The sequence below is a fragment of the Brachypodium distachyon genome, chromosome 1, assembly GCF_000005505.3.
Source record: "Brachypodium distachyon strain Bd21 chromosome 1, Brachypodium_distachyon_v3.0, whole genome shotgun sequence".
NCBI classification, from domain to species: domain Eukaryota; kingdom Viridiplantae; phylum Streptophyta; class Magnoliopsida; order Poales; family Poaceae; genus Brachypodium; species Brachypodium distachyon.
Window position 1 is genome coordinate 62,559,433 of NC_016131.3, and position 10,098 is coordinate 62,569,530.

The 10,098-nt window shown below is 43.7% G+C and overlaps 1 protein-coding gene across 5 annotated transcripts; it reads right to left on the minus strand.

Annotated features, from left to right (window-relative positions):
* Positions 1-2,606: 2,606 nt before the first annotated feature.
* LOC100823912 lies at positions 2,607-9,835 on the minus strand. 5 transcript variants are annotated; one of them, XM_010230350.3, is made up of 9 exons: positions 9,477-9,833; positions 7,246-7,431; positions 6,911-7,003; positions 6,533-6,715; positions 6,335-6,437; positions 6,064-6,249; positions 4,643-5,793; positions 3,273-4,270; positions 2,607-3,022 (listed from the first exon to the last, which is right to left on the minus strand). In XM_010230350.3, the coding sequence occupies exons 1-9, from the start codon at positions 9,684-9,686 to the stop codon at positions 2,956-2,958; spliced, it is 3,177 nt and encodes a 1,058-aa protein (XP_010228652.1). In that variant the 5' UTR covers positions 9,687-9,833; the 3' UTR covers positions 2,607-2,955. The 5 variants fall into 5 exon arrangements, with proteins under 5 accessions (XP_010228652.1, XP_003557961.1, XP_024312840.1 ...); XM_003557913.4 differs by having other exon boundaries at positions 4,664-5,793; positions 9,477-9,832; XM_024457074.1 differs by lacking the exon at positions 2,607-3,022 and having other exon boundaries at positions 4,122-4,270; positions 4,664-4,715; positions 4,822-5,793; positions 9,477-9,835.
* Positions 9,836-10,098: the final 263 nt, after the last annotated feature.

A 10,098-nucleotide genomic window follows, 5' to 3' on the forward strand; every position in this document is an offset into this window, starting at 1 on the left:
TCAGATGAAAATAGATTGATTTCGAAGAGAGTGAACTTCAAGTGTTTTGTTTAGCGTTCAAGCACTCGAGGAGAGAAGCTATTGTTGCTTGTTAAAGCATGACAAAACAAACACAAAAGTGCATATTGCTGCCATGTGTGAGCAGGTCATTTGGTTGACTCGGGGATTTACCTGCAATGGAAGCATGAACTATGATTGAGCTCATGCCAAAGCTCACCAACCCAAACATGGAGATGTTCAACATGGGTGAAGCTGCGATCAAGACATCGAGTACACACGAAAACGATCACAAGGTACAAACACTTCGGCATCTGAGAGTTTTCAGAATGGTGAATGTTGCGGATCTAGCTTTCGGCAGCTGCCAATCGGAGCAAAGAGGAAGTTGAAAAGGAAGGGCGTCCCTGCAAAAGAATGAACGCCTTTCTGAATCTCAAAAGCGTAATGTGCCAGCACTTGTCAGAAGGAGCAATCGAAAAGGGACGTCTTATTGGAAAGGAATTCTACAGTACAACAAGGGAGGGCCTACGTCGGTTAATAGTAGAAATTTATAAAATTAATTAATTGTAATAAAATCGTAATGTAATATGGCGATTCGGTGCAAATTCTCGTAACCCATCGGATAAAGAACGTGTGGTTCAGATAAAAAGGTAGGATTCATACCACAACCACTTAAAAATGTTTTTCACCGAACACCTCCTCTACTCTTACCCGGCGTCGCAAGGAAACCCCTTCCTCTGTTCATCTTCCCGGACCCGGCATTTATGAACTGGCGGCCAACGGCAAATCGGAGGCTACCAACGCGACCTCTGACAGGCATTGATACAGGTGGCGAGTGTTGCAGGCGGCAGTACGCGCTATAAGCGGCGCCGCAACCTACCCATGCTCATCGTGCTGGAAGACACAACACCACGGCCATCAACGGAGATCGGGCCACCATGCATGGGGCCGGCGGAAGGCGGGATCTACATCACGGGACGAAACACCGTTTGATTGGATCGATCAATTAGCACAGCAAACGAATCATTCCCCCCTGTTGTTTTCCATGTACCACTAAGAGTAGATGAGAAAATGGAGGGGCTTTTGAAAATGTGTTTAAATGGTTGGTTTGAATCTCACCTTTAATCCGAACCCACACGTGTTCAATCTGATGGCCTATCAGTGCGAGTTTTTCACCGTACACGTCCCCATGTAATATTAATAATCTTAAAAAAATACTAATGCTTTATTCCGATTATTGTTTGGTTTCAGTTATGTAGAATGATGAGGGAAAGATTGGTTGGTGGACGAATTCCGACCGGTGTTAACGCGGTCGTTCCGACCAGCCACCGCACGAAGGAGAGCCGCCGCCGCCGCCGTTGACCTGTCGGCCGGCACAACCCAAACTGGGGTCTCCCTGCTCCAGTTGCTGCCCCGGCAATCCCTCTAAGCCCTGGCACCACCCGTCTTTTCCGGTGCCGGCCAACCCGCCCTCCTCCCCTGACCCTGAGTTAGACCGTCAGACTTACCTCGCCGACGGATCATCACCTTCTCGCCTACGCCGTCGCCGCCGCGGTCGATCATGTCACCATCGGTCTGACTCGATCTCCGCGTTGCCTCAGCCCCGTCGCCACCGCCGCTACTCGTAGAGAGAGACGTCGGCCGGAGAAAAAGCGGATGCACGAGAGAGATGACGAAGGATCAGGAAGGATAAGACGAGAGACGCAGTTAGACTGTTATAGTAAAGAGGGAAAGTGGGACCCACACAGACGACGCGTCGATAATTCGTTTGCGCCGCGCGGAGCATCGCCAAAGAGGGAATCAGGAACGATAAAACATGAACAAACATATAAAAACTTTAGCGTAACCAATGTGAAATCTTAGCGCCATCATAATAGAATATAAATAAGAATTGAAATATTCAAACATTATTGATATTTTACTTTGATTTCACTAAAAATTCTCTTCATTTTACAAAACATTAGTCTTTTTTTAATTGCAAGACTGTTTGGTAGGTCAAATTAGCCAACCAAAAAAGCTTAGAATTAAGAACAAGGGAATAATAATTTGGGGAGGTACCTCACGGGCGTTGGTGAGGCAAAGCCCCGTGCTACAGAGTCTGTCCACGTCCATTGAGAAGCGCATTCTGCATTAGTTTTTATTTTTAACCATTCAGCGGAGCTGTGGATACTTGGCTGTTGGCTAGCACTGGATGTACATGATTCTTCGTCTCAATTTTGACTAAATTTGAATACATCTATACACTAAATCATGTTTATATACATTCAAATTTTGACAAACTTGAAACATCTTTTGTTGATCGGAGGGAGTAGATTATATTCCCTCCAATTTGTGTCCCTCGTCAAATTACTCCACATTGCACTTTAAAAGTTTTTCGATTCAATAATTGAAGCTGAAAGCATAATTCGATAAGGTAGTAAATCGAGAGTGAGTGAAAATAGGGAAAACGCTGGATCCCAAATTAGTTCGACAAGACCTCAGAACCTTTAGTTGTCTGAGATGGATATCCCTAATCTAAGAGGGACCTTACGGGTGAGCCAGATTGACCAACCGGAGTACATACGTACTGTACTATTGTGTAGCGAAGTGCACAACATCGACACCTCTCAGACAATGAGGAAAAAAACTGAAGGGGAAATGTTTATATCTTCCTGAATTTAATCATTTCTAAGGTAACAGAACGGAAACTACAGCTATATATAGTTTGTCCTGGCTCCTAAATCTTTGATTTTTGTAACAAATATAGACACAAAAGCTAAAAACGCAAGGGGTCAATGGAACTTTACAAGGTAGAATGCATGCCACTACGATAATCATGTTTTTTTAGGGATTTTTTCAAGGTAACTACGATGATCATGTTTGTGCAGAAGACCCTACGATCTTTGCACAAGATCAATCAGTTAACTCTGCTGCTCTTTCTATGATGATCAGCTGTACCCTGTAAGTCTCGGCAAAGTCTCAGCGGGTCCCAGCATGGAGAGGTGGGAAGTGATCCTCGTCTCCTATTCTGTAAGATCCTGATGACCTGGAACAGTGTGAATATTAACAAAAATTAACCATATTGTAGCGCAAGGCGCAAGGCACAAGGTCAATGCACTGTATGTGTACTTAAACAACAGCCTGCAAAAGGTTGATCCATGATCAATCCTGTATTATTTGACGATAAATCCTCTTAACTATTTTTGTGACATATTTCTCAGATGGTTTACGCTTAGGATATTTGCAGGCTGCTGATTACATCTGATATTTTGCTTTGTAAGATACTTCAAGATTACCTGCTTTGGGTTGCACCAGCTCTGTAGCTCTGTAACACCAATGCCTCTGCATCCCCACACGCCTTGCTGCTGCAGTGTTTGTTAGGAGCCTTGCTTGACTTAGGAGAGGAAACTGTCAACGAGAAAGGCCCCAAAGAACCGAACTCAATAATCCTATCTGGCTGTGTCTCCAAGGGCTCAGACTGAGAATATCCTTTTGTGATAGTGAAGGAGGGCTGAGAAGCATTAGATGCCAGGTGCATCCGTTGGATACTCCCGCTTTCATGAGAAATCATTACATTTGGCAATAATGGCCTTGATTTACTTCCATTTCCAACCAACTCCACGATTGGGTTAACCTCCTTTGATAAGCCATTTGTAACGTTCACAACTTGGCAATTTGCTATATGCTCTGTATCTCTTGCGAAAGATAGGTGCTCACCGTGATTACCATGTTTTTGTTTTGCACCCAAGAATTTCGAGAAGCTCCTGCCCCGCAGGCTGCTTTGAAGTTTTGGTGTCTCACAAATTGGTCTGCGGTTTGTTGGCCGGTCAAGTACCTCATGCCCTTTACGGGTGTTGTGACTTTGCTTTCTTGCCAAGTTGTTTATGTGCGTGCACTCATCTGGAGTTTCCTGAACTTCCGATGGTTGATGCTTCGGTATCTGCTTCATTGCACTACCAGGTCGTGCAAACTCCAAATCAGCGTCATAACTTTGCTTCTGGATTTTGTTTCTGTTCAAGCAAGCATCCCCATGGTACCCTCGTATATGCCTTTCTTCACAGTGAGGTTTGGTAAATTCCTTCCGAGTATGACCAATCTGCTTATCAACGTTTTTCCTACCTGAGCGAATATATCCATTTAAACCGTCCTGGATTTTCAATGACTGACCTCTGTCTAGTACTGACTGCTCCTTGTAAGGGACAAAACTTCCTTTTGGAACCGAGGCCTGGTTGTGTTTAACCTTTATTTGTTGATTGATTGGCATCGTTCCTTTCTCTCCTAAAGATGCAATGTGCTGTAATACAAAAGAAAGTGGAAACTGTAAGTATCATTTAGTACACAAAAGAATGAAAACAATTAACACACATATATCAGTTAGTGAGACTACATGTTTTCTAAACTGAGCAGGGGTTTAACTTAAGTTGCCAGCTTACCCAAAGAATAAGTATAAGTTATAATGAATGTAGTCAAACTGAAACTAGAGATTTTATTCAAAGATATTTATTTGACCCCAAAAGGACAATGAACAACACGGTCAAACAATAACTAGAACTATGTGACAAACAATCAAAATCAAGAGCATATAGAAACATAGAACAGTTCCGAGTCACTTGACTGAACACATGAATGCCAGAGGATTAAAGCACGAAAAGTTCAAATGAGAGACCTGCAAGTTCCAACTTCCCACCTTTTCATAAATATATGTGCATGTTCCATGCAAATTCGGGATACCCTCCGACCTATGACACCGAGGAACAGAACTCTCTGAATAAGCATGATAAGAAGATGGCGACAATCCATTAGACGGAACATCTGTTCCAGAAACGTTCAGCTGAAAAGCCATACCCCAATGGTCCTCTTCCTGTGACTGCTGTGAAATATCTCCGGTGCTATGAGAAGAAGCTGGAGATAATTTCCTGCCATCAGTTTCAGTAGATGAAGGAATTAATAGCTCTCGCAATGTCATATCAGTGTTTAGCACAATGCTATGAGTCGGAATGTTAAACAAGCCCTTGTCAACCTTGCTGCCACAAGATCCTTGAACATACCGGCAAAACTCATCAAACAAGTATTCTAAGTGGTACTGAACTTGACGAAGGCATCTCAACTGTGAATCTAAATCACCTGATAAATCCGGCAAGCTAGATAATGAGAATGCAGGAAGATTTTGATTTTCCACACGGGGTGAGAATGCACTCCAGTTACTTTTGTATGCGGGAGCAGGTTTACAAAATCGCAGATCACTGGCATGGACAGAGTTCAATATATCTGACGAATTGTTCACATGAACCTGTGGCTTCATCAATGATTTATCGTCCACAAAGACGGCTTCAGCTGTACAGTGAGATACCCTTCCTTCCATTTCATGATCCACATAGTACTGTTCACTACAGCCATTTCCATTTTCTTGATAAACATAAGAGCGTTTATTAGATTTTGTACTTAAATCAGTACTTGGATCCGACTTGTCAACTCCTGGAAGACGACCATCCTGTGTGGGCACGTCTATTTTGACATTTAAGCCGTTATTAGCCAATCTCTTTGAAACATGATGACGACTTTGGTTCTCATTTTCCTTGTAACAAATCTGCATGGATAACATATTATCCAAGAGTTCCTCTTCAGGACCAAGTAAGGGCTGACAATTTAGTGCACCATCATGGCCAATATCTGCCCTTACTCCTCTTCCATTTCTCTTTAAAGTGTTTTTGAAAAATCCAAAAATTTCACCAGAAATACGTTCTGATGGTAACATGAGATATTGACCAAGCTTCCGAGCACCATATGAGAAAGCAGTCCGGATACGACTGAAGTTAGCTGGACAAAAACAAATTAAACAAGACTTAGCAGTCGCTCTCTCGAAAAATAGGGATGAAAGAAAAATACTATGCAATATAGACCAGGCAAAGTAAACCCTACATGCGTTCAGTAGGGGAGCATGCTGCTTATGGATTTATGCACAACTGCATGTACACAGCAGCAAGCCACATGTTATGGTGTTCAGGCAAACATATGTGTTTGTATAAGTTTTCAGATGAGAAACTAGAGAAGGACACGATCGATTGATATATCTTGGTCAATTCTGACCTTTGTTCACACTTCTGCCAAGATTGTTGCACTCCTTCAGCGGATCAATTATGTTTAGATGCTTCACACGAAATTTGGTACAGCGTGCATCAGAGTCTCTTGGAGGTACAGATGCTTTTTCCACGGAGCTATGAAGGAACTCTTTGTCAAACAGCAAGTCATCAACAGGTATATTTGTACCTTCAACTGCAAGACATATAAGTTTCATCACCAAAACAACATAGGTATCAGGTGATTGCTCTGCGAAGGAAAAGATTGCAAAGTAACGCACCAATGAGATTAGGCAAAGACGACAAGGCAACAGGGCCATTTAAACTTATGCAATAGTTGTCCCAGTCAAACTTGCTAAAGTATTCCAGAAACCTATACAAAACCTATCAACAAGAAAACCAAGGGAGAAAATAAGGATATGAGCTTTTGTATTGGCTAAAGATGCTGGCTGAAACATGTAATTCCTTCTTAGACTTACCTCTAGGGGGCCATGGAGAGATTTGTGGAACAGATTAAAGATATACAGAATAAGCGTTTCCAACGCATAAGTTGATATAAGTCCATGATGAGCTCCTAGCAGGCGGCTTTCATAATAACACCAGGCCTTGATTAATATAATGCTCCGTTTAAATAGATGATTTTTTCCAATTTTACGGTCAACCTGAAGAAGGAACAATCAATTTACTTTCACATGACTTGGCATAGTAACCAAATAAAATGACACCTAGACTAGCACATGAAACATGCAAAGTATTCTACATATTCAACAACTGCTTATTGAATCATAAGGGATTTCAAGTGGAACAGAAAGTATAAATTGCATCATTTCCCCAAAACTAAATTTGCAATGCAATACCAGCTCGAGGAAGCAAAGTGCGCAGATTCCACCAGTTTGGTTGAATGAGATATCAACAATAATATTTTCAATAGTGCACTTAATGAGTTTGACCTGGATGGTAGAACATTTGAAAAGATTAGCAGTTGCCATGTACAAACAGTAACAGTATATAAAGTGGAAGAAAGACGTGCATGGCTCTGAAGCATTACTTCCATGTATATTAAGGATTTGTTAGAAGAAAAGAAAATACCAGGTAAGAGCAGCAACGCATGCAAAGGCCATGAAGTTAAAACCTCAGTATCATAGTCTGCAAAGACTGTGCATGTACATGAGTTCTAAACAGGAGAACGCACCTCTGCATCGATGTGTTCCAAGTCCTTTACTTCAAATTCAGCATCACTATTCTGCTCCCCCGATCCAAGGATGCAGTAAACATCATCAATCAAAGTGCTATCGCAAGATGCATTTCCAAGTACAGTTAGATCAATGTCCCCATCAGGAAGGTAAGTCTTTAGTGGAACCGAACCAAATGCAAAAACCTAAGTATTCATATTAAAAAGAAATTACGTAAAAAAAATGGCATGAGAAAAATTACAAAAAAACAACAACGTTAGGTGGAATAGAAAAACATTGTTTCAGTATACAAGTTGTACTGTAAGAACGATACATGTTGGCAGAAAGATAGAAGACTGCATGCTGCCGTTGTCTTTGCAATAGGAAAGTCCAGAGCTTTGCAAAAGAACCGAGCCTATATCGTTTGGTGGGAGGTGTATATGGGTGTCTTCAGCCTGGATTTGGGTGCCTATTTTCTTCATAACTGATACTATGCCTGGTCCCCTCCTAGCTATTCCCAACTTTTCATATGAATTTAGCAAACAATTATGTCTGTAGACATGTAGTTTGCAGTTTGCACAACAAAATAATCAAATAATTCAGATTGTAACTTGTACAATGACCGTCCTACATGTAAAGAAGTTACTCTCATGATTCACAAAGCAATCGATCGATCAATACAGGTTACCAAAAGAATTGCACTCCTAGTCTCCTACTCACATAACGAACCAAGCAGAGCTGTAGAAGAATAGAGAACTGATCTCTAATAAAAGAAATGTAATGCCACAGTATCCTGCAGTGCAGAGCCGTTGTTTTGATTTGGTGTTGTGCACTTTTGGCATCACATGAAAAACTATGGGCCACTCCAGCAATGTTTCATCTCATAAACATGCATGTGAACATAATCCAGCAAGAACAGACTCCATTACACCTATCTTTTTTCAAGAAGCACCAAATGCTAGGAAACGAGTCATACTGCAGAAGTAGAGCCACTAGGCTGTAGCAGCCACACGTTTCAAGCAACTCCAGCTATACAAACTACAAAGATATCTCGTACACATGGTGGCAGGCATAATACTAGCCGCCAATAAGGACCATTTTTCCAGATCTACCACCTGTGGGTATGGAGTAAAAAGCTTCCACGTAGATAAGAAGAGCCCATGGACACCCTGCAAAGTACGTTTCAAACAGTGGACCGATGCATACAGATCAGTAAATAACGATGGATTTTGACTTCTAATCGACCTATGGACACTGCAGTGGAATTGAATGCAGGATGTTGGCAGGCAGCTGTCGGTGCATGGCTAAACTAAACCTCACTACTGCTCTGTCAAAATCCTCTACAAGCTCTGATGGAGACAGAAAATCTCAAGAAGATTCCACTATAGCATTGATCAGTTGCCATACTATTTGGTAAATTCCACCTGGATGAGTCACCTACTCACCTTGGATAAATGGATACATTTTTGGAATATTTTATTTAATTTCTTTTTGGAGTACCTTGGATACATATGCACCGCGTGAAGTGCACACCTCTGCCAGTCAGTCAAGCATGAGATCACGGGCAGAGTCAGAACCAAACCAAGAAACAAAAAGATTCTAAACTTTTCGGATAAATGACAGAGTTCTACGCCCCCTGAAAGGAACCCTGTTAAGATTGTAAAAGTTGGATTTCGTAAAGCATACCGTGCCTTTTCCGTGTGCTGAAAAAGCGGAAACACACAGTACATCCAAGCAAACAGAAAGCTCATTTCTGATTTCCAACTTCCTTTTCGTAGACCGTGACACGCAAAAACGAAGGGTCTTCTCGTGTCACGACTTAGTCTTAACATAAGACCAATTAGTCAAAATTTACAATAAAAATTAACAGCTATTACCGCAGAAAATATTACGAGAAGGCACGGAATCGGTACCAAGCGCCGTCAGTAATTAGTTTAAGAATTAACGGTAGTCCTGATCCGTACGAACCGATTAATCAAATCAAAAAGCATAAAATTCTGTCCCAGACACGAGATGGCTCTCAAATCGGAGAAAGCGACGGAATCAGACTAGGACGAACGAAAACTAATGTAACACGCACGAGAATCCCGAGACGTCTCAGGTGGAGAGGCTTGAGTTACTAATCAAACATCCACCTGACCTGGAGGATTACCGAACCAAAAAACCCGAAGCTGAAGAACACACACACAAAAAAAAAACGGGCCGCCGCACGCGAGCGTTTCGCGAAACGGACGCGAGACAGAGCACGCACCTCGCATCCCAGCGCGGTGCCGACGATCCTCCGCGCGTAGTCGATGACCTCGGCGCGCCGGCGCTCCGAGGCCTCCGTGGGCTGCACGCGCCGCACCACCTCGGCGGCCGCCGCCTCCGCGGCGGCCATGGCCCCCGTCGGGATCGCCGCGGGCCCCGGCACCGCCCGCGCCATCACCGCCGGCAGCGTGCCCCCTCCAGTCGCCGCCATCAGAGGCCTACAACCATGCAGGATTGGGGAACGGTAACGGAAGGCAGGCGAGGCGAGGCGAGGAGGAGGGTTTGGGGAAATTTCTTCTGGGGCCGGGGGTTTTGGGCGAGCCGTTACTCGCGGCGAGGGCGGTGGGGTGGGGGGGGGGGGGGGGGGGAAGAGGCTGAGTGAAGGGCGAGTAGGTTGGCTAAAATGCGCGAGTTTCCGAGTCCGACGAGATGGAAAGGGCCGGAAACCTGCGGGTGTGAACAAAACCCACGAGCCGGAGGAGCCGCCGTCCCTATCTGGTGCCGCATTTATAGGGGGAGGGTGCAGCAGAGTGGAGTATAACGCGTGCCGTGTGCCCGCGCGTGTCGTGGTGGCGATGCGTAGGGAGGGATGTGTGTGCCAGATGGCTTGCCCGCGGGGTCGT

Excerpts from the sequence above, each read along its gene's own strand:
- LOC100823912 (XM_010230350.3), bottom strand. The coding sequence starts at position 9,686 with ATGGCGGCGACTGGAGGGGGCACGCTGCCGGCGGTGATGGCGCGGGCG. Across the intron at positions 6,250-6,334 it reads GTCTTTGCCTAATCTCATTG|TTGAAGGTACAAATATACCT; the intron begins GTGCGTTACTTT and ends TATGTCTTGCAG. Across the intron at positions 4,271-4,642 it reads TGGGAAGTTGGAACTTGCAG|CACATTGCATCTTTAGGAGA; the intron begins GTCTCTCATTTG and ends TTTGTATTACAG.